This window comes from Ceratotherium simum, chromosome 8 (assembly GCF_057802395.1).
Source record: "Ceratotherium simum simum isolate JZ-2026a chromosome 8, ASM5780239v1, whole genome shotgun sequence".
NCBI lineage: Eukaryota > Metazoa > Chordata > Mammalia > Perissodactyla > Rhinocerotidae > Ceratotherium > Ceratotherium simum.
Window position 1 is genome coordinate 388,659 of NC_141907.1, and position 26,343 is coordinate 415,001.

At 63.5% G+C, this 26,343-nt stretch overlaps 2 protein-coding genes across 8 annotated transcripts in view; one reads left to right on the plus strand and one right to left on the minus strand.

The window, feature by feature from the left end:
- TMEM175 (transmembrane protein 175) overlaps positions 1-10,491 on the plus strand; it is a 29,254-nt gene extending 18,763 nt beyond the window's left edge. For all 6 annotated transcript variants that reach the window (XM_087434765.1, XM_087434768.1, XM_087434769.1 and 3 more), the window contains exons 4-11: positions 338-435; positions 1,929-1,980; positions 2,307-2,342; positions 3,082-3,165; positions 3,618-3,782; positions 8,043-8,121; positions 8,259-8,394; positions 9,834-10,491. In XM_087434765.1, coding sequence (XP_087290891.1) covers positions 338-435; positions 1,929-1,980; positions 2,307-2,342; positions 3,082-3,165; positions 3,618-3,782; positions 8,043-8,121; positions 8,259-8,394; positions 9,834-10,491 — 1,308 coding nt within the window. The remainder of the gene's footprint in view (positions 1-337; positions 436-1,928; positions 1,981-2,306; positions 2,343-3,081; positions 3,166-3,617; positions 3,783-8,042; positions 8,122-8,258; positions 8,395-9,833) is intronic.
- Positions 10,492-10,954: 463 nt separating this feature from the next.
- On the minus strand, positions 10,955-25,772 carry DGKQ (diacylglycerol kinase theta). Of its 2 annotated transcripts, XM_087434760.1 has the most exons (23): positions 25,400-25,769; positions 22,722-22,801; positions 21,859-21,958; positions 21,112-21,197; positions 20,910-21,035; positions 20,338-20,491; positions 20,180-20,251; positions 19,554-19,654; positions 19,211-19,449; positions 19,028-19,118; positions 18,828-18,882; positions 18,642-18,703; positions 18,109-18,259; positions 17,439-17,477; positions 16,693-16,808; positions 14,786-14,937; positions 14,407-14,555; positions 14,134-14,312; positions 13,668-13,768; positions 13,358-13,504; positions 13,165-13,276; positions 12,934-13,086; positions 10,955-12,577 (listed from the first exon to the last, which is right to left on the minus strand). In XM_087434760.1, exons 1-23 carry the CDS (start codon positions 25,683-25,685, stop codon positions 12,476-12,478), a joined length of 2,853 nt encoding a protein of 950 aa, XP_087290886.1. In that variant the 5' UTR covers positions 25,686-25,769; the 3' UTR covers positions 10,955-12,475. The 2 variants fall into 2 exon arrangements, with proteins under 2 accessions (XP_087290886.1, XP_087290887.1); XM_087434761.1 differs by lacking the exon at positions 14,134-14,312 and having other exon boundaries at positions 14,407-14,536; positions 25,400-25,772.
- Between the last annotated feature and the right edge of the window lie 571 nt (positions 25,773-26,343).

Sequence of the window (26,343 nt, forward strand, 5' to 3'; positions counted from 1 at the left end):
GCAACGCTGTCGACTCACTGCGTGGCAGCAAGGCCCGTGGCCACTCTGCTCCGGCCTGGGAGCGGCTCAAGGAGAATCTCTGCCTTGAGCTGGCATTTAGCGTAGAACTCCACACAAGACCACAAATACATATCTATGGGATGTGGTGATCGGCGCCGTGGAGAAGGGTGTGGGCCTCAGTGTCAGGGAGACGGGAGGGCTCAGGGACAGGCGGGGTAGAGACTGAGCCAAGAAGGGCAGGCGGGAACCTCTCAGGATTTGGGGTCTCAGTGCCTGGGGTGGGCTGCCAGCTGCCGTGGCATGAAGCCGTCTTGATTGCCATGCTCTTCTGTTCCAGCCATTTGACAAAAGTATACAGAAACTTCTAGCAACCAGGATTGCCGTCTACCTGATGACGTTTCTCATCGTGACCGTGGCCTGGGCAGCACACACGAGGTACGGGGTTGGGCCGGGGGCTTTTCCAGGCCGAGGTCTGCATCTTTGTGGTTCTTTCAGTGCATGCACCCGGCGGGTTCAGCCCCAGCCTGGCCGAGGGTCAGCGAGGCAGCGAGTGTGCACTCAAGGCGCTGACGAGATGCTGTTGTCGGGGTGTCTAGGTGTCTTCACCTCCTGAGCTGAGTCCCAAGGAGGTTGGGTCAGTGGGCTGCCCCTCCCCACCCGTCACCCCAGAGTTCTTGCCCCCAGCCTCCACTTCCTCATCTGTTCACGGCAATGACAGGGCTTACCACCCCAGGACCTGGGACAATGGAACAAGGTGACGTGCTCACACAGGCACACGCTTGTCAGGTCCGGGCCGGGCACATCACTGCTGCCTGCTAGACCCTAGAGAGTACACGGGCAGGCCACGGGAAGGGCTGGGAGCCAGCGCCCTCTGCTCCCCTGTAGCTCTGCACGGTGTGCACGGCCCCTTCATCCTGGTGCCGGGACTCTGGGGAGGAGGATGAGGCTTTGGGACAGGTGCTCAAAGGCCTGAGCTTCCTGTTCAGGAGGAAAAGGTTCCTTAGGATCTGAAGGGGAACAGGGCCCCAGAGCTACAGGCCGGGAGGGCACCCATGGACAGAGCTGGGGTGGGCATGTGTGCTGACGTCCTCGGTTAACAGTCACCCCTTGTCCCACTGGGCTGCTGGGGGAGCAGGAGAACTCGGGAACCGTTGAGGCATTGGCAGCTGCGTTAAAAGTGTCTCACCATTTTACGTCACATACTTGTTTTCAGCAAAGTGACTGTTTGTGGTGGGGACAGGTGATCCTCTTTAAAGCCTTAGGGGAGGGCTTTTCTCTCCCACCTCCCTTGTTCACAGAGAGCAAGCAGGCCCATGGACTGGCAGGAGCCAGGGGGGCCACGGCCGCCCTCTGTCTGGTCCTGCTGGTGGCCGTGCAGGCTGCTGGTGTGGCCAGCTCCCCATCAGACCAGCAGTGTGGACAGGGCCATGCAGCACCTCATTTGTGCACTGGCTCATCAAAGGCCACACCAGCTGCTGGAGGCCCTGGCTCCTGGGCGTGGCACAGATCTGCCCCGGGCCCTCCCAGCTGTGCCCCTCTCCCAGGGCTCAGGGGTCGCCAGTGGCACTACCGTCTATAGAGGACATGGCCTCTTCCCCTGACTTTCAGCAAAGTGCACAGCCCACAGCCAGCCCAGACCCCTGGCTAGATGCAGACCACCCAAGTACAGGGACCAAGGCCTGCTGAGCGCAGCCCAGGAGAGGGTCAGAGGCCTGGGAAGCCGTGGAGGGGCTGCCCAGGAGGGCGGGGTTGGGAGAAGGATTTTGTTTCCAGTCCCGAGGGGACCCTTGGTGAGCTCTGCTCCTGCCCCGGACTCCCCGTGTAGTTCTCTGTTCACGCTCTCCTGCTTCTGTCATCTCTGTTTTTGATGCTGTGAGACCATGTTTTATCAATGACACATCTTTTCCTGTTTGTCTTGAATTGTTTAGATTGTTCCAAGTTGTTGGGAAAATAGATGATACGCTTGCCCTGCTCAACCTGGTGAGTTATTCCTTTCATTTCTGGGAGATGACTGTGTTGTAGCTCCACACCCCCCAGGAGGACAGCATGTGACGTCAGTTTCTCTGGGGCCCCTGGGTGTGCAGAGCCTGGAATCTGTCCACTCCTGGGCCCTCAAATGGTCTTCCCTGGGGGCGCCACTGAGAAGATGAGCCCCCTCCCCTCCCCGTCGTGCAGGCAAGGGCATGTGCTTCCTTGGGGTCTGACAGTGATGTCCTTCTGGGGTGGGGTACTGCCAGCCAGCCCCCTGGGCAACGTGGGCCTGAGTGGCTTGCCTGCCTGCCCTCCTCCCTCCCCCTCCTTCCCAGGCCTGCATGATGACCATCACCTTCCTACCATTCACGGTAAGTAACCGCAGTTTCCTCTACCAGTCCCCTTAAGGCCTTGCTGAGTGCCACCCTGGGTCCACTTCTGCTGGGCTGGAGGACTCAGAACCTAAGATGTTCCCTCCTCAGAAACTCAGACCAGCTGGGTAGTCTAGGGCCTGGACCACACAGTTGCAAAGAGGAGAGAAAGTTCTGGGGAAAGGGCGTACCTGGGGTTTCTAGGCTGGGTGGAGGAGGGGAGGCATCCAGCAGCCCCGAGCAGGGCTTGCAGTGCCAGAGACACCAGCCTGGGTCTCCTAGGGCCCGATGAGGGGCATCCCCTCTGTACTCACTGATGCTCCCAGCTCCTGCCTGGCCCCCATGTCCACGGCCTCCTGGCTGTCCCAGGCTCGTCCGCAGCATGTGGTGCCCACGCACTTCCTTGTCTGACAGCTCCCCACAGCTTGGTCTCCCCATTCACACCTGCCCCAACTCACTCTGGATTCTGAGCGAGACCAGCGGTCTGAGCTCACAGGGCTGTGCATCACAGAGAACTGGGATTTGGGGAATTCTTTATGAATCTGATGATATTTCAGCTTGAAAGGCTTAAAGCATTCCATAGGATTGCTCTCATGGGAAGGGGACACCCCCAGAGCTCTGGCTGCCCCCACCCTGAGACAGCTCTACTGCTGAACAGCCCAGCTGAGATGCAGGAGGCTCACAGGCCTGGTGCTCTGGGGCCCTGCAGAACCTGGTTTCATGTGTCTTTTGGCTGCAGTTTTCCTTAATGGTGACCTTCCCGGAGGTGCCTCTGGGTATCTTCCTATTCTGTGTGTGTGTGATCGCCATCGGGGCTGTGCAGGTAGGACCCCAGGCCTGCCTTTCCCTCCCCACATAGTCTCCTCTTGGAGCACGTGTTGTGCTCGTGTTCTCGGGTAGCACGTGGCCTGCCGGCTGCGATGAGAGCTGTGTAGACAGGGTGCCCATGTGGAGCACCTGCCGGAGCCACAGCCAGACACGTGGAGATGCTCGGAGCCTGAGCTTCCTGTGCTGACGTGGAGGGAGGGCAAAATGGGGCCGCCCAGCGTCCTCAGGTGCTGGGCAGGTGGGGCAGCCCTGAGACTCCCACATGCGGTCCTGGGAGCCAAGCAGGGGCCCCTGTCCCCTCTCCACCCCCAGCATCCCACTGTGAGCCTCACAGCAGAACCCTACCTCTCTGGGGTCCCCACCCACGGCCCCCGCATGTGTGGGTGGGAGGAAGGGGTCACCAGCCAGAGGCCTCTGCTCGTGCCCTGCAGCCCGCCTCTCCCACAGGCGCTGATCGTGGTATATGCGTTCCACTTCCCCCACCTCCTGAACCCCCAGATAGAGCGCTCCACCCACAGGGCCCTCTACCGGCAGCACGTCCTAGGCATCATCCTCCGAGGCCCGGCCTTATGCTTCGCTGCGGCTGGCTTCTCCCTGTTCTTCTACCCCGCGGTGAGTGGGGGAGTGGAGGAGGGGAGGTGACCACTGGGGGAGCAGACACCCCCAGGAGGGTGGGGAGGGGGCTGCGCACAGAGGAGCGAGCCAGTCTGCGTGGGAGAGGGCCAGGGCTGTGCCAGGGTCACACAGGGGCCACTGGGCAGCGAGCAGCCCGGCCCCCAGGATGCCAAGGAGTGCAGCTGGAGGGAGGAGGCCCTGGGACCCGCTCTCGAGGTGAGGAGTTGCTGCCCTAGGATCCAGGCCCGCATGAGGAAATGCGTCATCAGAGGAGGGGCAGAGTGCCAGCTGCCGTGACTCATTCCCCCGTTTCCCCAAGTGGGCGCAGCTCGAAGACGCAAGGACGCCTGGAGTGGGGCTATGCTTGTTTCCTTGGTGGACAGGAACCTGCACGAAGTTGCCAGCACAGCCAGCACCACACAGCTTCTGGGTGGGGGTCGGAGCTGCGCTGTCTTGACGAGGGACACCCCCAGTCACCTCAGGAGACACAGCAGCGGGTGGGGAAGCCGACATGGATGTTGTGCCATCCTGAGAACGTGCGTGGAGAGGAGCCACCCCGAGAGGGAGAGAGCGAAGGAAGAAATTTCCAGAACCAGAAGAGGAAGCTGGAGAAGTGGAGAAAACAGAAGGGAAGTCTTTGGTGGAAGGAGCCCCAGCCTGGAGCCCAGAGGAGGCCCAGATGGAAACGGGAAGGTGAAGCCATGGTGGCGGTCAGCACGCACCTCACCCCGGCGATGGTTCCGTGGGGTCCACGCTGGTCACTCATGGCACGAGGCAGCTCAGAACCGTCCTAGCCGAGGTCAGAGATCAAGGTCGGAGATCAAGGTCGGCTGATGCCATTTTTTTAGGCGACAGCTACTATAATAGGAATGTTCTAGTAACGCTCCATCACGCAGAAAGGAGGTAAATACTGACAGATGCGGCTACAGGTGGAACGTGTGAGACAAAATGGACTCACACACCGGAGCATCGCTCATCACGAGAAAACCAGTACTGGCTGTTGTTGTAAATGTCTAATAAGCGTTTGAAGAGAATTCCAAGTTTAAAACAAACAGGCAGGCGAAGGCTGCAGAGCCTCGTCCCCTTGGGATGGAGCTGGACGCCCGAGTCAGCCCAGGGCAGGCGGGTGGGCGGGGAGGTGGACGCTGGCGCGCGAGGTGAGGGGGGTGCCTCAGGCACCTGTTTGGCTTCCTCAGACGTTGAGTGTGTTTGTGCTGATGGGAAGGATGCTGCAGGGGAGCTGGGGCCAGGCGAGGCATCCTTGCCCGTGGCCTGCAGTCAGCGGCTCCCGGTGGACAGGGCGGGGCCAGTGAGGGGACAGACGGAGAGATGGAAGGACAGTAAGGGGCAGTGGGGCTGAGGCCACGTCCGAGTCCTGGTTTCAGGAAGGACTCTGCACCCAGGGTAGTGGACGGCAGGAATTGGTTGGATAAAGTTGGGGTGAGGGGTAATGAGGATCATCGCGGGGAGGATTGAGGGGACAGCTGGGATGTGTGGGTGGCCTTGGCGAGAAGGAGTGCACAGAGCTGAGGACCGCAGGGGCCTGTGCCCCCTGGCAGGGCCTGGACGCTGGACTCTGGCAGGGCTGGGGTGAGTGGGCCCCAGAGGCTAAGCCAGGAGCTTAGGCTGGGCAGGCAGTACCCAGCGTGCTGGGGGTCCAGCAGGCGCCGCAGCATCAGGTCCATGAGGAGACTGGGCAGTGTCCGTGCCCTGGGGGAATGACAGCATTGGGGGAGGGGCCACCCGGGCCAACAGACTGGGGAAGAGGAGGGTCCTCCGTGGGGCTGGGAGGGCCCGAGCAGTCGGCAGGTCCAGTGGCCTCAGAGGTGCTCCGTGACAGAGCAGTCAGTGCTCTGTCCACCTCCTTTCACCTGTCAGTCAGTTCTCTTCTGTGCTGCGTACTTCACTCCTTCCTCTCCGTTCCCCCTCCCCTGCAGTGCGGTTCTGACCCCTCGACCCCTCACCTCGAGCCCTTGCCTCCTCGTGTGGGGCCCCACGCTCATCACCACCTGTGAGACACGCGCCAGGGCTTCCTGACCCCCAGGGAACCCCCCGTAACCTCCTCAGCAAGCCCAAGCCCCCTCCTCCAACACATCCTCGCCACCCGCTTCCCTCATCCGGGACCCTGTGTTGGGTCCACCCTCCAGGTCCAGCCCCTTCTCACCGTCCTGGTCCAGGTCCCCCTGGACCACCTTCCTCCGACGGTGGCATTCACGGGTCCCAGGGCCTCTCACGCCAGGACCTGGCGGCCTGCACTTCCCACCTGTCCTTCCAAGGACTCAGGTTCCCTCTTGCACTGTTCCGTTTCCTCCTTTTCCTCCTGTTCCGTGGCACCCCCTCCTGCTGACCCTGCAGTGGTCACCATTGGCCTCCTTCTAGAATGTTCTGCTCTTACCTGCCTTGTGCCTGGGAGGTGCCTCTCTCAGTGTATGTTTGTTGAATGACGTGTATGGTATGGTCTCTTGGAGCAGGGAGACTGGGTTATAAACAGACCTATCACTCCCACTCCCACCCCCACCCCAGCAGCCCGTTGCCTCCCTGAGTTATATACTGTGTATTGTCTCTAGCCCCCATTGGGTGACCTTGAAGTCCTTGGCGTGCGGGACAGAGGGGAGGGAGCCCTCCACTGAGGGCGGGGTGGCAGGGGTGTGGGCTGCGCCCTGTGGGCACAGCGATTGCAGGGGTGAATTGCAGAGGTGAGCAGAGCCCTCATGGGACTTGCTGGCCTGCACCAGCCTGAGGGCTAGGACTTCCAGAGCCCAGTGCAAGGGCGCCTGCTGCAGCCGCCTCCGGGCCCAGGAAACACTGCCCAGTTGCCCTCCACATCCCTTTTTATTTTTATTTTTTATTTTTTTTCACAATTTTTGTGTGTGTGTGTGTGAGGAAGATCAGCCGTGAGGTAACATTCATGCTAATCCTCCTCTTTTTGCTGAGGAAGACTGGCTCTACGCTAACATCTATTGCCAATCCTCCTCCTTTTTTTCCCCTAAAGCCCCAGTAGGTAGTTGTATATCACAGTTGCACATCCTTCTAGTTGCTGTATGTGGGACGCGGCCTCAGCATGGCCGGAGAAGTGGTGGGTCGGTGCGCGCCTGGGATCCGAACCGGGCCACCAGTAGCGGAGCGCACGCACTTAACCACTAAGCCACGGGGCTGGCCCTCCACATCCCTTTTTAAATAATCGGGTATAACATAAGATTTACCGCTGTAACCATTCTAAAATGTGCGACTGTGCAGCAGTAATGTCATTCACATCGCCGTGCAGTCATCGCCTCCTGTGTGGTTCTAGAACTTTTTATCACCCCACACAGAAACTCCGTCCCCATCAGCAGTCACTCCCCATCTCCCTCCCCAGAGTCCCTTGAAACCACTATCCTACTTTCTGTCTCTGTGGATTTACCTGTTCCAGGTATTTCATATAAATGGAATCATAAAATATGAGGCTTTGTGTCTGGCTTCTTTCACGCATGTTTGCAAGGTTCATCCACACTGTAGTGTGTCTCAATGCTTCGTTCCCCTGCGTTACCCAATAATGCTCCCCGTGTGGATGGACCTTGTGTTGATGGACAGTTGGGTTGCTTCCACGTTTTAGCTGTTGTGAACATGGGTGTGAAAATGTCTCTTTGAGATCCTGTTTTCAACTCTTTTGGGAATATGCCCAGAACTAGGATTGCTGGATCATATCAATTGTTTGAGGAACGTCCATACTGTTTTCCACTGCGGCTGCACCATTTTACACTCCCACCAACGGTGCCCAGGGTTCCAGTTTCCACACCCTCGCCAGGACTTCTTTCTGCTTTGGGGTAGTGGGCATCCTCCTGGGAGGGAGGTGGTGTCTCGTGGTGGAGTGGACTTGTGTTTCCCTGATGGTAGTGATGCTAAGCATCTTCATGTGCTTGTTGGCTGTGTGTGAGTGAGAAACGTATCCTCAGACCTGTGCCCGTTTTTGAACCAGGCTGTCTCTTGTGGGGTCTCTCCATATTCTGGATCCTAGACCCTTATCAGGGAGATGGCTTGCAGACATTTTCTCTGTCCTGTGAGTTGTCTATTCACGCTCCTGATAATGTTCTGTGATGCAGAGTTCTTCGTCCTGATGACGTATAATTCACCTGTTTTTTCTTCTGTTGCTCACGCTGCCCTCCCTTTGGAGCCCATCGCTGCAGGGTGGGATTCCAGCCCCCCTCGGAGGCACCACACCCCCGACTGTCCCCTGGGTGGAGGTGCCACACCCCCTGACCTGTCATGTGTCTCCTGCAGTCGTACCTGCTGATGGCGACGGTCGTCTTCCTCCCCTACCTCAGCAAGGCCACCAGCTGGTGCAAAAGCAGGCTTGTGGGTAGGTGCCGGGCGGGCTGGCGTTGGGGCCTCGGCACAGCTTCCAGGGCCTACAGAGCACCTGTGACGGCCAGGCATCCCTGCGGGGTCCCGGCCCCCAAGGGCTTGGCCAGCTCCTCCTTCCTGGCACGTCCACAGGCCCCCGGGAGCCCCCACATCACAGCATGGAGTTCTTCACCTTCGACCTGCACGAGCCTCTCAGCAAGGAGCGAGTGGAGGCCTTCAGTGACGGGGTCTACGCCATCGTGGCCACGCTCCTCATCCTGGACATCTGGTGAGGACCCACACTTGGGCTGCCCCAGACATGACGGAGGGGGGTCCACGGCCCACCTCTCTGCGAAGTGTCCCTCATCCTCCAACCCCACAAAGGCGCTGTGGTCTCCCAGCGCCACCCTCCCCTGGAAGAGGAATCCCACCCTGGGCAGAGCTCCCAGAGTGGGGGGTCTCCCTGCCAGCAGTCCCCACCTGAGAGCACGGGCCAGGGCAGGGGACGGAGGTCCCTCTCCCCATCTGGTCTCCCCATCCGTCTCCGCGACCTGCCCGCACCTCCGTTCCGCCTTGGGGTCTTGTTTCTTCCCTTCACTGTTGGCTCCCCTGCTCTGCCTCTTCAGCATTCTGATCTTAGGTATCGTGTTTTATTTGCTTCTTTTCCAAACACTCCATCCTTTTTTATAGTCGTACTTCAGTACGTTCCTATCGCGTTAACACGTCAGAGCCCTCTGGTTGACATCCTGCATCTGATAATCTGAAGTCTCGATTCTCTTAATTTTCTCTTGGTAGCTTTTTCCTACTGTGACTTGAGAATTCTTGAAAATGGGGAGCAAACAGTCATTGGTACTGATCTCTGAGCCTGGACCTAGGGTCCAGAATGCTGTGGCTTTGCTCCTGCCCTGCAGCCAGGGCCACGCTGTCTCGGGCCCCTCGCCAAGCAGCTGCGTGGGACAGCTGTGGCTGGGGACCCCGGGGCCTCCTTCCCCCACCCAGAGCCACAGTCACCCTCCCTGCAAGCCCTGAGGACCCGGGTGGGGGTCCCCAGGCAACCCCCCAGGCTCCACCTCCTGTCCCCACCTTCAAACCTTCGAAGTTCCAGCTCCCCCCCAACACATGTGCAGCTGCCACTGTGAGCACAGAGGCGTCCAGGCTGCTTCACTCCCCTCAGTGATAAAAGATGATGCCACCACTGTGCGCTCTGGGCTATGCAGTTGGGGGGCAGCAGCCCCCACGACCCCCATGAAGGGGAAGAGCCAGGGGGCCAGATGTGCCTCAGAATTGCTCTTTACAATAAAGTTTGTCCCAGGAATCTGAGAACTGTGGAGGCAAGCCCCCCTCAGATCTGCAGAACTGCTCCTCAGGATGGGCAGCTGCAGGAGGGTGGACAGACCACAAGAGTACCCACCCAGGGAGGCCAAAGGGGCTGCAGGCTGGGGGCCAGCCCTGGGGTCTGGCGGGCAGGGCTGCCAGTTAGTGAAGAAGAGACAGGATACAGTTAAATTTGAGCTTCAGATGATTGACACATAATTGTTTAAAATACTAAGTGTGTATATAGACATAGTAAAATGAAAACTTGGTGTGCTCAAGTCCTTGTCATTCATCTGAAATTCAAGTGTGCCGGGGGGGAGGCAGCCCTCACTGGCTCAGGCGGGGCGGGGCTGCAGCCCCGACCAGACACCCGTGGTAAGTCTGCTACAAATGCCATCTGTTCACCATCCTCAGCGAGGACAACGTGCCGGACGCCAAGGACGTGAAGGAGAAGTTCCACGGCAGCCTGGTGGCAGCACTGAGCGTGTACGGGCCGCATTTCCTGGCGTACTTCGGCTCCTTTGCCACGGTGGGCCTGCTCTGGTTCGCCCACCACTCGCTCTTCCTGCACATCCGAAAGGCCACACAGTCCATGGGTCTGCTCAACACCCTCTCGCTGGCCTTCGTGGGCGGCCTCCCGCTGGCCTACCAGCAGACCTCGGCCTTCGCTCGGCAGCCCCGCGATGAGCTCGAGAGTGTGCGTATCAGCTGTGCCATCATCTTCTTCGCCAGCATCTTCCAGTTTGCCATCTGGACCACAGCTCTGCTGCACGAGAGGGAGACGCTGCAGCCCTCGGCGCGATTCGGGGGCCAGGAGCACGCGTTCATGTTCGCCAAGCTCGCGCTGTACCCCTGCGCCAGCCTGCTGGCCTTCACCTGTACCTGCTTCCTGAGCAGGTTCAGCACTGCCATCTTCCACCTCATGCAGATCGCCGTGCCCTTCGCCTTCCTGCTGCTGCGTCTCCTCGTGCGCCTAGCCCTGGCTGTCCTGTGGGCCCTGCGTGGCCTCCCCGTGCCAGAGCTTGGGGCTGAGGATGACTCTCGGTCCCCGCTCCTCCCTGCTCCCTGCTAGCGTGAGGTCCCTGCCCACCCCAGCCGGAGGTCACAGTGTCAGCCCGGTGGCCCGAGCTTGGGTTTTCCTTTCCTTGTGAGATTTCATGTTCTACTCAGTGTCCTCAGGTGGTTTTCCACTCGCAGAGGAGAGCTTCACAGGACCTCGACTTTGTGTCGCTGCACGTGCCCATCTCTGCCCCCTGGGCCTGCATTCTCTGTCTCCATCAAGCTAACACAAGCCGTGTGGGGACTGACATTTCGGTGGTTCCAGGGGCAGCTGGGGCCCGGCCGGGAGCCCACAGCCTCAGCCTCGTGGGGGCATGGGTGTGCATGTGGCCCTGGGTCCTCAACAGGCAGTGCAGCCCCCCAGACCTGGCTTAGCCCACCCCGGCCCACCCTCCCAGCACGCAGAGCTCCCTGGCGGCTGCTGGGCTGCCAAACCGTCCCTCCCACGCTGGTCATGAGGCACAGTGGGGGTGACAGCAGCAGGACAGCAGTGCTGACTGTATTGTCCCGGATATAAGTTACGGTCACATTCAGGTATAAATTACACACGAGGGATTGGTGCAGAGCCTGCAGCCCCACCTGGCACACAGACTCACTTAAATACAAACAGTCACCCTAATCACAATTTACAGACAATTCCTACAGACTGAAACCAACACGGGCCTGCGAAGTAAAAACTACACCACTGGGGACTTGGGGACGTGACCACAAGGAATGTGCATCTGTGCACTGGAGGCATGTGACAAGAACATCCACCACAAATGGCTGTTACAGTGCATTGATCTATGCGGTTTTGGCAGAAGCTTGTGGGGCACAGGGCTGGGTGGGGCCCTGTCTGAGGTTGAGGCCAAAACTCAGGGCAAAGCCATGGCCGAGGGGTATGAGGGCCCAGCCTGGCCAGACAGTGCCAAGCGCAGAAGGGACGACTGGGAAAGGTGTGGACTTGTGAATCCCTTCTTTGGGGGCCTCAGGAGAATTCCCAAGCAGACAGTTCATGCTGGGTCAGGGTCCTCCCAGAGTCAGATGTGACTCTGTGGGCCGCCTGACTCGGGAGCTCAGTGGAAGATGCAGCTGCGAGCAGCCCACCTGGCAGCCCTGTCCCATGTCCCACAGAGCCGGGTCTCCACATGGAGAAGCACTGAGCCCGCAGAAGTCCCATCTGCTGAGCAGACGCTAGAAACTGGCATGCTGAGTGCTGGCAAACAGAACATAAAGTGCCAAGTCGGTCCTGGGGTCACACTTCACTTCCATAACCTTCCTCTGGACCTCCAGGGCCCAGGCCTGCATGCGTTTACTTCTGGTCCCTTCCAGGTGTACTCTGCCTGCCCTCGTGAGGGCCCGGCCCTCCTCCTCCCGCTGCCTCCTGGGCACCACACTCCACCTTGAGGACGGTGGCTGAGCCCACTTGGCCTCCTTAGGGCCCTGCTCTCCCCAGGTGCAGCCCTGTCACTCTGGGGCCACCAGCCAGGCTCAGGACCACGCCCAGCCAGACACTGCCTGGGCCCTGTGGCCCAAGCAGCTCGGCCACAGTGACAAGGCCAGGAGAGAAGGCACCTTCCCCCAAAACACACAGCAGGTGCCTCCGCCCAGCCCTCGTTGGTGAGGTGAGGCCAGAGGAGCTTGTGGCTGGGGGTCCCATGTCTCTAGGCACACCCAGGGCCCACGGAGTCAGCTGCTGTGTCGGAGCATCCAGGGGGCGGCCCAGGAGCACAAGATGAAGTCCAGCGCTGCCCAGCTCAAGGGGCTCAGGGAGGTGAGGGACACAAAGGGAGGAGTGCCCCCCTTCCAGGGGACGAGAGGCCTGGCCAGCTAGAGACCTGTGCCCACCCCAGTCACTGGTGTGGAAGCCCAGAGGGAATGCCCACTACCCACCCAACAATTCCCATGTGGCTTGGGGACAAGGGGGAAACGCCCCGAGGTCAGGGCTGCAGGCAAGTCCATCCACTGGCCGGTGCTGCTGTAGTACGGGCGCAGACTGCTCTAGGGCCTGCCCTCCTCTACCTGGGGTCACCCCCAGGGGTAGGCACTCCATCTGCTCGGGCATCCTTGGGGGTCCCGGCCTTCCTGGGCTTCTGCTTGGCCTTCCTGAGCATGTGGACCTGTTCCAGGGCAGGTGAGGTCAGAGGGCTGGGCGACGCCACAGGCCACCTGGCCCTGGGACCCCAGGATGCCCAACGCCAGCTCAGCCCTACTGTGGGATTGGCATTTACAGAAGGGGAGGAGCAGGGGGCTGCCATGACTGGTTTGTGGGGAGGGAGCTCAAGCCTGGCCACTGCCCAGCAGACACCCCTCCCCTCTGAGGCCCCAGGGGGGCCTTGTGACCAGGAGTCAGTGAAGAACCAGCCGCAGCAGGGCTACCAGGGCAGTGCTGACCACTCTGTACAGCTGAGGCCGGCCAGCACTGAGCCCACCTCACCTCTCTGGCCCCACCCGGCTCACCCCACACCTGACATACCTTCAGGCCGGTGGCTGAGATGATCATGTGCCCGGGACCCTGGACCCATGGCTCGCCGTCCACCTGCACAGGTGTGGCTTTGAGGAGGGTGACGCGGAAGTAGGAGCCCTGGGCGATGCGGATGCCGGAGCGCAGCCCACCCTGGACCTGGCCCTGGCCGGGAGAGCACACACCAGGCTCAGCGGGTCGCAGCACCACACCAGGCCCAGCCCACCTGGCCTGGCCACTCACCATGTGCATGACGCCCGTCACCCCTACCACCTCCAGCAGCCCATCGTCCATGCGCGGCTTCTCAAACCTCGAGTCGCTCTCAGAGCCCCAGAGATCAGCCCCTGAGCCCCAGCTGTACAGAGAGGGAGCAGTAGGAAGGTAAGTGCAGGCTGGATGAGGACCAGAGCCCTCGGGGAGCCCCACCCGCTGGCACCTGGGGATGTTGATGAAGATGAGACCCTCGATGCTGGGCAGCTCCACCTCCTGCTGCTCTACCTGCAGCCGGATCTCCTTGTGCAGGCTGCGCGAGTGGCTGATCTTCTGCAGCCCAACTCGCACATACACGCCCTTGTTGTGGAACCTGCAGAAGAGGGACACCTACTATCACAAGGGGGGCCCTTCCCCACCTAAAGCAGCCCCGGGTTGCAGCCCCCTCCACCAGTTCCCTCCCGTGAGTCCCCAGGAAGTGGAAGCACGCCATCACCAGGGGCGGCCCCAAGCTCCCATCCTTGCTCAGCTCACACCTGCTTGTGAACCTGCCGGGCTCCTCCTCCCGTGCCTGGTGGAAGTCAAGGCTTAGCTCCGCATCAATGCCAATCCCACAGTAGTTACTCATCTGCACGATCTGGGGAAAGGCGTGTTCTCCTGTGGCCCCATCAGCCCCCACCAGGTACTCCCCACATCCCCCAAGCTGAGTCCAGCCTCCTTGTCTCCAACCCAACTCCGCTGCCGTGGTCAGAGTTGCTTCCATCCGGTGACCGCCCTGCTTAGTAACTGCCAGCACCCAGAGAAGCAGCATGGCACTCGGAGCAGGCAAAGGTCTGAGCCAGCCAGCATGAGGCACGCCACTCGGCAAGGCACTGCTCTGTGCCTCGGCTTCCCCATCCGTAAAGGGGATGGTGCTGGAGCCTACACCAGAGTGTGGCTGGACAAGGATGAGTCGCCTGCAGGGGCCCAACAGTGCCATACCCTCACCGGGCACACGGGTACCTTGGGGGGCTCAACATCTACCACGCTGTTCTCTGCACCGCTGGCCTCATGAGCGTCTAGCAGGATGGTCCAGCGGTCCATGAGCACAGCATCAGCCTCATCCACAGACACCAGCACAGAGAATGGGTCCTCTCCACTGTAGCCCGCCCCCCAGCGGAGGACCCGGCCAAGGTCGTTCCCTGGGACACGGGTGAGATGCACACTGACTTTCCACACCCCCACCCCCACCCCAGACCTCAACTGAAACTCGGGGCAGGAACGGATAAACCCCACCTGTGCCCAGAGGCAGGATGGCCACAGAAGGCTCCGGGCAAGCCAGACGGTGTCGCATCTCCTCCAGGGCAGCAAGCACCCAGCCCACAGTGCCGTCCCCTCCGCACACCAGCACCCGGAAGCAGGGCACCTGGGAGAACATGTGGAACCTGGCGATAGGGAGACAGGCATTCTGCCACAGCCACAGCCACACAGGTGTGCAGCGAGAGGGGGCAGAAGTCACGACCCCAGGGCAGAGCAAGCCGCAACTCATCCCATGCCCAAGGCAGCCCGTGAGGGTTCCACACTGAACCCCAACCTGTTCCCACTGCCCATCAGTGAGTGTGTGCAGGGCCCCCTTCTGGGGCCTGCCAGGCTATATGTGGTGCGGCGGACTCACCCGGGCAGAGGCCCCCCGTTGGTCAGCTCAAAGACCTGGTGAGGGTTCAGCAGCTTCCGGAAACTGCAAAGCAGGTCACGGCCCTTGAGACCTCCACTTTTGGGGTTCACAAACACGAGGAGGGGGCGGCAGTCTGGGGGCAGCTTCGTGTGCTGACAGACAAGGCTGGATCAGGGCAGGCTCCCAAGGCCGCCCCTCAAGACACAACCAGTGTCTCCCCGACCCTACTCCCTGGGCAGGGAGCACCCCCACCCTGAGCCCACCTGGCCTGAGCCAGCTTGGGGCCAGCCCCTCCCGAAGAAGGCACACACAAGGCCCACAGTCTGCACAGCCATCCCTACCTCACCACTGACTGCTCGGGGCACCCCCCATGGCAGAGGGACACCCCCAGGCCACTGACCAATGGGGCAGAGATGAGGCTGGCCAGCCTGGAGCTCCAAGCACACACACCACACCACACCCACCACCTGATCCACACAGCTAATGGGCCAGGCTGGAAGCCCATGCAGGACCCCACCTGCCCCTCCAAGTCACCCAGTGCACACCCGGGAGGGACCACACACCTTGGGGGGACCACACGCCCTGGGGCCCCCAACCACCCCCACAGCTGCCAGGAGAACAGCCCAGTTCACAGGGCAGCCCCATGCCTCCCCTCACCTCTGGACGAAGCCCAGCCCCCCCACACATAACCCCTGAAACACAGTGCCCAGGAGATAGTGGGCAGGGGTCCCCACAATGGTGAGGGTGGCAGTCTGGGGCCCCCACAATGGTGAGGACGGGGGGCTGGGGTTCCCACAATGACAAGGATAGAGACTGGTATCCCTACCATGGTGAAGACAGGAAAAGCTAGGAACTCCATAATAGCACAGAAAGGGTCCTAGGGTCCCCACAATGGCAAGGACAGGGGATTGGGGTCCCCACAATGACAAGCATGGAAGGCTGGCATCCCCATGATGGGGGTCGCTGAGCAACAGGAGACAGACAGGCCGGGCGCAGACACAGTGGGAAGCGGCCGTGGCTCAAGGCCGACGACACACGTGTGACCCAGTGGGCAGAGCTGCCTGCGGTCACCACTTACCTGCTCACCCCGGGGGCAGGCAGCTGACAGGAGAGAGAAAGCGCGTGTCGGCATCGCCCGCCCAGCTCTGCCCACGGAGCCGGCTGACCAGGGCCCTGACCTGCAGGTGCTGTGTCCTCATCAGGACAGTGGGACAGCCACCCTGTCCTGACCAGGGCAGGACCCACCTTCTTCATCTCGCCTCGGGGTGGGGACAGCGCAGCCAGAACCTGGAGGTGTCGCCAACCCAGCCATAGACCCTAAACTCATTCTGCTCTTTTCTGCTCTGCCTGGACGGGAGTCAGTGGTCAGGGTCAGAGATCAGGAGCAGAGCAGCCATAGACACCTCAAGGGGCCCTTGGGGCCAGCAGGGCCGAGGACCAGAGGCTGCTGCAAAGGCACAAGGCGTGGGACGGGCATAGGACTCTGGCCCCTCACCTCACCCTGACTGTGCGGTGCCCACAGCAGAGCACACCTTCGCCCTGTGCCGGCCGCTGGGCACCCAACATCCAAGTCAGACAGCGTCACCTACTGGCCAGAAGGGGTCTGGGCACAAGCAAGCGTCCTGAGGCCTACCGCACAGGGGCAGTGGGGCCAGGGCCTGGCCAGATGCCCACACGGTCACAAATATACGCCGGCCCTTAGGAGGTGGCCTCCGCAGAATGGGAGCTGCGTGCTGCGGTCCTTGGCCCGTCAGCCGCCATCACAGGCCTCCACCTGGGACCTCGGGCCCCTCCCTCGGTGTCAATCAGACCGTGCATGGCAGATGGACTTCGCTCCAACCCTCGAGCATTAGACAAACCAGTGATGGAGGCCACGTCCCCCTAGTGCCTGCCCCAGGCCCACTCACCAGGACATCCGGGAGCACCAGAGCAGTCAGCAGCCGGCCGTGCACAACCGTGTCCTTGACCAGCATGTACAGCCGCTCGGCCTCTGCGAAGCAGGCCACGTCCAGCACCACAGCACCTGCAGCAGGTGGGCCGTGAGCTGAGGCTAGGGCCTTGCCTCTCCCTGCAGCCAGAAGGGGACCCGGCTCTCGCCGCAGCCAGCCTCAGGTCAGCCCATCCAAGCTCACATGGTGTGATCCCTCTCCCCGGGGAGCCTTCAAGGACAGCTGGACTTGAGAGACAGGACATGGTGGGTGCACGCGAGCGAGGCCACCAGGAGGTGGGGAGGAACAGCCAGGCCCACTCTTGTCCCCTGGCCCATGGAGCCCCTGGGACCCATGACGGGGGGGATGCACCCACAAGAACGGAGGATGCTGCTAACTGCTGAGGACCCACAGAAGGGACGTGGGCTCACAGTCTGTACTCCTGCTCATGGGCAGACATGAAGCTTTCTATGATAGAAGACGTGAACCCACGGGCAGAACAAGTATGGAGGACGCCTTCTCTGCACCTCAGTCACGTTTTAGCAAAAGCGTCGCAGCTGCAAGCCAGGAAATGCACACAAATGGCTCACTGGCACAGCCACAGCCATGGAGAAAGGTTGGTCCGGACGAGAAAACGTTTCACACGGAAGCAAGGAAGTCAAGGCTCTTTCCTCTAACTCCAGGAACGACCTCTAACCAGCCCAACCTCGCCCCTCGGGGCTCACCTTGCCAGGAGTAGACGTGGCTCACAGACACCAGGCCCACTGCAAAGACAGGCTGACTCAGCGGTCGCAGGACATGCACCACGGAGGCCCAGGGCCCGACCTCCCCAAGACCCCCAACTCCCCCCCGGGGCCCGACCTCCCCCAGACCCGACTCCCCAACCAGGCCCCCGACTCCCCCACCAAGGCCCAGACTCACCCCATCAGGCCCCCCACTCACCCCCCAGATGCCCGACTCCCTCACCAGGCCCCCGACTCACCCCCCCGGGGCCCGACCTCCCCCCCCAGACCCACGACCCATCCCCCAGGGCCCTGCCCTCAGGGCTGTCCACACTCATGCGGCCCACAGCCTCCTACCCAGCCCCTGCCTCCTGCTCAGGGTAATTTCACACCACCCAGCCGGGAAGTCCCTGCTCCCCAGCAGGGCCGGGGCAGAGAAGGCAGAGGCTGGACCTCAGGAGGCTCAGAAACGCCTCCTCCGAGGAGGCGATGCAGTCGGAGCCCTAGAGGTGAGCACAGAGACCCACCAGACAGGAAGCCCTCCGGGCGAAGGCTTAGGCAGCGTGTGGGGGCAGGAGAACCTGGCCTTGACACAGTAGCCCCATGGCCTGCTCTCAGGCCCCCATCCTGTTCCTGGTGACCAGTAGCCCCACACCAGCCCAGGCGGTCACACCTTTGGTGGCCACAGCCTCATCCAGCAGGCTGCTGTACTCCTGGGGGGACAGGCCCGGCGGCAGGCCACCAACAAACAGGGAGACACGCGGCACCACAACCCTGCTCTCGGCCACGTAGAACCGCGTCTGGCTCATCTGCCACAGGGATGTCTGTGGGAGGGGGAGGGGAGGAGGGCGCTGGGCAGAGCCCCAGGGGCGTGCCTGGCCCCCACCCTCCACATCCAGAGATGGGCTGCTGGAAGATTCCCCAAGAGGAAGAAACCGAGACAAGGAGAGAAGAGGGAGAACTCACAGGCGGCCTCCCTCGGGACAAGCCCCTCCACTGCCCTGGGGGACCCCACCTTCCAGGAACGGGTGACTTGTTAGGGAGCAGACAGACCCACCAGGGCCAGGAAGAGAGGCATTGCCAGCCAGGACGGTCAGCTGCCTGCCAGGGTGGACAAGGTATCCCGGGGCAGCTCCCTCTCCATGAGGTGGAGGCTGTGGCCGAAGGCCAGCAGCTCCCCAGGGACCAGCGTCCACACCCGCTGACCTGCCGGATGTCTCGAAGCCGGCCAAGCAAGGGCTCCTCATCCACCAGGACCGTCCGCTGGACTGCAGGGGCAAGAGGCATGGCCCATCAGCCCCGGGTGCCTTGCTCACCTCTGCACACAGCTGCCCTGAGGCCCAGGGCACTGAGGCACGCTCGTCAGAACGCTGGCGGCAGATGCCCACTCACCTTGCCTGCTGCCCATGAGCACCTCCACCAGCTGGAAGCTCTCAGGACCCTCAGCCTGTGGGGTCAGGGTTTGGGGCATCAGGCCCGGACCAGCTCTCTCACCCTCCTCAGGACACCCACACAGGGCAGCCACACCAGGGCTGGGACAGTGGCCTGGCCCACCGGGCTGGCCAGGACCAAGGTGGGCCCAGCGTACACACCTCGCGTCCAAGCAGCGGGAGGACCTCCAGCACCACAGTCCGGGCAGTGCTCTGTGGGGTCACACGGATGGACACGTAGGCCACACCCACCCTGCAGGAGACAAGCTCAGGAGCTCTAGTCACGTGGCCCCGACCCCTCCCAACTCCCGCCAGCAGACCTTGTGCTTCAGGCCTGGGTCTCACTTGAGCCAGGCCGGGTAGATCTTTAGCACTTCCTGGGTGCGGGGCCGAGCTCGGATGATCCAGGCCTCGGGCGCAGCCTCGCGGGACCCAGAGCCTCTGCCGCCCTCCTCCTCCGCAGTCCCACCACTCCGGGCTTTTCCTCGGGCCCCGGGGTCGCCAGCCTGTGCAGGTGGGGGGAACACCTGCAGCTCGAAGTCACGAGGGTCCTCCATGATGTAGTAGGCCCGGAGCGCGGCCTCCTGTGGGGGGGTGGTCAGGTGTGCACGGGAGCCGGGGCCAGGCTGGACACCACACGGCCCTCAGGAACAGGCCTGCCACAGCTCCTGTGGGGGCTCCCTCTTACCAGCAGCTCCTCACTCCTGGCCAAGCGGGGGACAGTGATGACACGAAAGTGGTTTCGCTGCACGGCGTCATTGCCATCAAAGACCTTCAGGATCTGCTTGCCTGGGCCAGAGGGAAGTGAGTGTGAGTCCATGGAGCTGGGGACCGGGTGCAGAATGCGGGACGGCTGAGGAACGGCACGGGGATGTGGGACGGGTGAGGGACGGGACAGGGACGAGGGACGGGTGAGGGACGGGAAGGGGATGAGGGACAGAGTGAGGAACCAGATGGTGACGAAAGACGGAGTGAGGAACGAGATGAGGGACGGGTGAGGAACAGGACAGGTGAGGAACAGGATGGGGATGAGGAACGGGACGGGGATGCGGAACAGGTGAGGAACAAGATGGTGACGAAAGATGGAGTGAGGAACGGGATGAGGGACTGGTGAGGAACGGGATGGGGACAAGGGACGGGTGAGGAACAGGACGGGGACGAGGGCTGGGTGAGGAACGGGACAGGTGAGGAACAGGATGGGGATGAGGGTCGGGTGAGGGACGGGACGGGGACGAGGAACGGGGACGAGGGACGGACGGGGGAACAGGGCGGGGATCCCGGCTGGGGACTAGGCGGTAGCTAAGCGGCACTTACCAGACTCCGGCGCCAGCGCCTCTCTGCCCGGGCCGGCCGGGGCGCCCGTGTCCACGCCGTCGTCCCCCTCGCCTGCGGGACGGGCACAGCGGCCTCTCACTCAACGCCCGGCCGGCCCACCCCCCGCTGCCCGCGCCCGTGCCCGCGCCCGCGCTCACCCGGCTCCGGGGCGGCGCCCTCGGCGATGCGGAAGCAGTGCGTCTTGCCGAAGTTTCGGGAGAGCAGGCGCACGCACGCCGGAGGCAGGACCAGGGTGCGAAGACGCCCGAACGCGCACTCGGGGGCGAGCGCCGCGGAACAGACCGAGTGGGCCTGGGGGGCACGGACTTGAGCTTGGGGCCTCCGGCCGGAGAGGCCCGGTCCAGGCAGCCCTCAGTGACTCCACCCGGGCCCATGCTGAGCGCGAGGCCTCGACTCCCCTCTGTACAACGGGGACCTCCACCCCGAAAGAGCTGGATGCAGACAGCTCAGATAGACGGGAGGCACCCCCACGCCCCCCAGGACTCCCACCGTGCTTTCCCACTGGACAATGCACCCCCCCCCCCCCGAAGCCGGGCACCCAGGACCCCCGCGTGTCCCACCGGCACGCCGCACCACTCCCGCCCGGCCCCTCAACTCCCGGGCCCCTAGGGGCCCCCGCCCAGGCCCCGCCCCACCGGCACGCCGCACCACTCCCGCCCCCCACTCAGCTCCCCGGCCCCCAGGGCCCCCCACCCAGGCCCCGCCCCACCTGCACGCCGCACCACTCGCAGCGCACGCCGGCCAGCACGTCGGAGGAGCCGCACGTCTTCCTGCAGACCTCGCAGCGCGCGCCGGAGGGCAGGTTACCCTCTCGCCAGTGGTGGAGGTGCGTGTCCTGGGGAGGGGGCCGTCAGCGGGCTCGCCCAGCCGCCCAGTCCCCGGCCCCCAGCCCCCTGGCCCCCCGTACTCACGTGGTCCCGGTACCCGTCCCGGTGGCACTGGCGGCAGTCGCTGCAGGCGAAGGGCACACAGTCGGGGTGAACGTGCAGCTCACACACTGGGGGGCGGGCAGGGTTAGGGGCCTCTCGCCTCTCCCCACGGCCCCGCTCCCTTCTCGCTGGCACCTCTGCTCCGGTCTGGGTTTCGCCCTCACCCTCACCCTGGCCACGCTTCCTTTTTTTTTTTTAATTTTATTTATTCATTTAGTTTTTCCCCCAAAGCCCCAGTAGATAGTTGTATGTCATAGCTGCACATCCTTCTAGTTGCTGTATGTGGGACGCGGCCTCAGCATGGCCGGGGAAGTGGTGCGTCCGTGCGCGCCCGGGGTCCGAACCCCGGGCCGCCAGCAGCGGAGCGCGTGCACTTAACCGCTAAGCCACGGGGCCGGCCCATGGCCAGGCTTTCTTTAACCTTTCTGCCCCCGATGTGCGGGGCAGGGACAGCCCCCACCTCTCGGGGAGGGGACCGGCCACCCGCGTCTCTCCCTGCCTGGCCCTTCTCAACTCGCGGCCTGCACCCCTGTGCCCTGCACCTGACCGCCCAGGCAGCTCTGAAGCCACAAATGCCCACCCCTAAAGCACCAGCCCGCCTCCCGCCCACCACCCCTGACCAGCGCCCGGCCGAGGGCAGTGCTGGGCCACCCTGAGCGGCAGAGACCAGGGCCCGGGAGGTTGGGGAGAGGCTCGGACCCGAAGGGAGCCGGCAGGCCCGGGCAGTACCTTCACAGCGGAGCGCGGGCACCTCCAGGCCCCTGCGGCACACGGCACAGAACTTGCGCTTGTAGAGCGCCCGGGGGCCGAAGCAGTGGGCCACAGGGACCTGGAGGAAGCAGAGCGCCGCCTCAACCTGGGGCATCCCCAGCCTGGGGCATCCCCGCCTGGCGCCTCAACCCCAATCTGCCGCCCATCCAGGTCCTGCAGACCGTCCTCCTCCACATTCCTGAGAGCTCCCATCACCACCCCATGCCACATGCCTGACTCCTGCAACACCCCCAAATCCTCCCGAACACTATTTACACAGTGCTGTGGGTGCCCCCGAGGGGTCCTGCTGGGGACTACCAAGCACGCCCACCTCCCCACTCTGTGCAGGACCAATGCTGGGCTGCCCGGGCTGTGATCTCAGGCAGCCCCCTCCATGGGGGACACCCCTGCTCCTCTGCAGGTCCCTACTGGTCCTGTCGAGACCTGATCCAGCTGCACTGCCCAGGGATCACAGGCACTGACCACTTCCCCGGCCTGTTCCTCCCATGATACATTTGGGGTGACCTGGATGAAGCACAGGTGGAGGGAGGCCCACCCCCAGGCAGGAGGGGCAGTGCTGGGTGCCAGGGAGCCCAGAGGAGATGGGGTCGGAACCAGAGGGAAGTGAGGCCCGGCTGCTGCCCTGGGAGGGGCTCACAGGCAGGAATGCAGGCGGCAGCTCGGGAACCCAGACCAGCACATCCCAGCCCCCCAGGCTGGTCCCACCGCCCACCCCATCCAACCCGCCATCCTGACTCCCAGCCCAGGACCTGCCACAAAAGCCGGCCTCCCCAGCCCCTCTGCCCCTGCCGGGAGGTGTGGCAGCCACACTTCTTACGTACGCGGACCAGGCTGGGCGCCAGGCTTGTACAGGGGGTCTTCACATGCTTCAGGCACTTCTCATGGGACATGAAGTTGCAGGCTGTGGGAATGAGAGCTGCATGAGTTGGCCCCTATCCTGTCCAGGAATCAAGAGACCCCAGGGCTTGGCATGCAGAAGGGAGGCTTCGACCAGCAGGACCGCCAGGGGCTGTGGCGGGTCTCCAGCGTTCTGTGACAGGGCAGAGCACCCATCACAGTGGGCCTACTCTGCCACAGCTGATGGGGGGCAGTTCCAGGGGACAGAGGAAGGGCACAGCAAAGCCTCCCCCTAGAGCGCCATGGATGCCCTGATCCTCTGCCCTGCCCCTCATCCCAAGAGAGCCCAGAGCAGGGAACAGGGGCCTAGGTGGCTCTGACCGTCCTGGATGACGGTGTGTCCTGGTGTCCTGAACGTGGCTCCTGCCCCCCACATGCAGGTCCAGCTCTCCTTCCCATCTCTGCAGTTGGTCACCCACGAGGGGCAGGCAGGCGGGCAGGTGGGCAATTGGCCAGCTCCTGCATCTCTGCACATCACCCAGACCAGCTTCACCAAGTACACCCTTCCCTCACTGCCCACAACTGCACACACACACTGTATGCCTGCCGAGACCCAGAGCTATCCTGTGATGGGCCGGGACCCCCAAGGCAGGCGGGATGGCTGGCCTAGTGAGGGCTGCACCTGTCCTGCCCCCGGCCAGAGGGGCAGACAGCCCAGAGGCTCCAAAGGCAGTGAGCATTCAGACGTGCACTGTGCTCGTGAGGCCCAAGGGAGCAGCAGGGGGGCACCCCCACCTGTCCTGGGGAGGCCCAGTGAGACTAAGGCTCAGCCAGAAGACGGACCCAAAGGTGGACAGGAGTGGGTGGAGGATGCGAGGAGTGGCCGGAATGGTCTCTGGGGGCACATACAGCACTGGGGTGGGACGGGATGGACAAGGCCCCAGGGGGCTGGGAAGTGGGCAGGCAGCAGTGGGGCCCACTCCCCAACACAGCCTTGGGTGAAAACTATATTTCACGGAGACCTCGAGGCAGCCCTGTCCCACTGGCTGCAGCCCACCCACCCAGTCCCCAGGCGGAGGCAGATGAGCTCCTCCAGGCTGGCAAGAGCAGCCCTGAGGCCTTGCTTCAGAGAAAACTCCAGAAGTGGACTGTGGTCGGATGAAGTGGGGAGAAGTGGGGAGGCCCAGAGAAGGGCTCCCCCCCCCACCCCGGGCACCCAGACTCGCTCTGCCGCGGAAGGCAGCAGCTTTGGGCAAGCAGTGCCCAGCTTCCTCCTCTGGCCCAGAGAGATAGCGCCCGATCACCCCACGCCCCACATCCTGGGTGCTCCCTGGCGGGGTAGGGGGCTCTTCCTCTACATCCTGGTCAGGTCCCTCTGTTGGTGGAGATCACCAGCCTGTTCTCCACCGAGGTGGGGAGAACGTCCACACAGTTGCCTGGCGAAGCCTCCACGTCATGCCCCAGGCAGAGCCTCTTTCCATGAGCTGCTTCACACCAGGACCAGGCCGAAGGTTCTTGAGCCCCTGAGACCTGGAGCCTGGCCTTCACTCCCCCTCACCTGTGGGGGCCCTGGGTCTAGCCTCAGACCTGGAGCTTGGCCTTCACCCCCTTCACCTTTGTGGGGGCCCTGGGTCTAGCCTCAGACTTGGAGCTGACTCAGCCTGCACAAGGCTGTCTCCCACCTCAAGTCAGCCTCCTGGCATCCCCAGGAGCCAGGCAGGGCAGTGTAATTTTCTGATCTGACTGAGAAACCAGGGGTGACCACACCCCTGCCAGCTTGCCAGGCCACCTGGTACAGCCTTTGGGGGTCAGGACAACCAGGCCATTTCCCCTGGGAGAAGGCATCCTATGTGAGGAGTCCAGCCTCCTCTACCCAGACCCAGCCAAGCCTCCTCTGCAGACCGCAGCCTGAGCGGTCTCTTTGTCTACAGAACTTGTCTCCCTGAGCAGGTCAAAGGCCCTCCACCCACCTGCCCTACAGAAGAGAGCAGGACTAAAAGAGAGCAGACCCTGAAGCAGGCTCGCCAGCTGCCCAGCAGCCAGAGGAGGGGGAGCCTCCTCACCCCGCCGGCTGGCTTGGCAGCTGGGTGGGAGCCCTGTTGGGGCACGCCGCACTTCGGGCAGGCCCCGGCCCGGCTCTCCAGGAGTCTGAGCCAGAGCAGCGCCAGCACTCGCCCCCTGTGGGCAGCAGCGTGCACGCAGGGTGAGAACAGACAGGCACCAGAGCACAGGAGACAGGGCCCAGGCCAGCCCTGCCTGGCCACACCGCTGCCCCTTGCTGCCCCCCCCCCCCCCCCCCCGGGGTGGGAAGGAGTCCTGCCTGCTCAGGGTGGGCTGGCCTCACCCCAACACTCAGGCACCTGCCCCTTGCTCACCCTGCCCCATTGGACCCCAACCCAGGTGAAAAAGCCCAGGGAGCAGTTCTTTTCTGAGACCCCACAGTGCTGGGGGGAGTGGGGGGGGGCGCGGCCACCTGACGCCCCCAGGCCCCTGGAGGAGTGATCCTCGTCATCTCCATGGGGAGGGCCTGGGCCGGGCACACTCCTGCCCCGTGGGGCAAGGGCTCTGTCCTGGGGAGGCCACTGCTGGGAGTGCAGAGGTCAGCGGGGAGGTGCCTGCCTGGCCCGGGACCGGGGTCTGCGATGGGGTCACGAGCGCTCACCGTCGCACAGGAAGCCGGCCAGCCCCCAGATGAAGTCGGAGCAGAGGTGGCAGAAGGTGGGCTTGGTGAGCGTCACCTTCCGGAAGCTGTGGCCCGGCGTGGCGGGGCCAGGGGACCTGGCGCCCGCCCGCTCCGGCCCCGGCTCGGACCCCGACCCCGGCCCGGATCCCGGCCCCGGCCGCGTGCGGCCTCTGCCGCCCAGCTCGGGGCTGGAGGCCGGGCTGTCCGGGCGTAGAGAGCCGCCGCCGAGCCAGGCGCGGGCCCCGGGCTCGGCCGTCGCCGCCATCCCCGGCACGAGCGCCCGCGGCGGCCGAAAGCCGGGTCCGCGCTGCAGAAAGAGCGGCGGCCGTGCTCGCCGATCCAGCCGTCCGCGCCGGGCTTCCGACTGCGCCCGCAGCCACTGCGCAGGCGCGCGCCCGCGGGGCGGGAGGCGGGGCCCGAGAGGGGGCCGTGTGCCGCGGCCTGGAGGGCGACGGGACAGCCTGGCGGCCTCGGGCCAGTCGCCCGTGTCCGACCCCGCAGGCTCCGAGCCGAGACCGGCCTCCCCGCACGCGGCCTCCAGACACCGCCGTGGGACCTTTGCTCCTGCGGACCCGGCCCGCGCCTGCGCAGACGGCCGCCTCCCACGGGCACCCGGATCCCGCCCGCGGCTCGCGGTTCCGCAGGACTACCCAGCGAGCGTGCGACACGGTCCTTGGCCCCCGGGGGTCGGAGGGGCGGAGAAGGAGCTGGGGGTCCCCATGGCGTCTCGGGTGGTGGGCGCCCCGGTGGGGTCCGGGGAGGGGCCAGGCCCTGCCCTCGGGGCCCAGTCTGGCGTCCGAGGTAGAGGAGGGCGACGGAGCCGGCCCGGGCCTGGAGGGCCTGCAACCCGCGTGCCCCACCAGCCGTGAGTGGGCGGCTCGGTTTGCCGGGTCTTCGGACGCGTGGCTTGCTCTGCCCGAGAA

Excerpts from the sequence above, each read along its gene's own strand:
- DGKQ (XM_087434760.1), bottom strand. The coding sequence starts at position 25,685 with ATGGCGGCGACGGCCGAGCCCGGGGCCCGCGCCTGGCTCGGCGGCGGC. Across the intron at positions 19,119-19,210 it reads ATCTACCCGGCCTGGCTCAA|GGTGGGTGTGGCCTACGTGT; the intron begins GTGAGACCCAGG and ends TGTCTCCTGCAG. Across the intron at positions 18,883-19,027 it reads TCCCGCTGCTTGGACGCGAG|GCTGAGGGTCCTGAGAGCTT; the intron begins GTGTGTACGCTG and ends CTGACCCCACAG.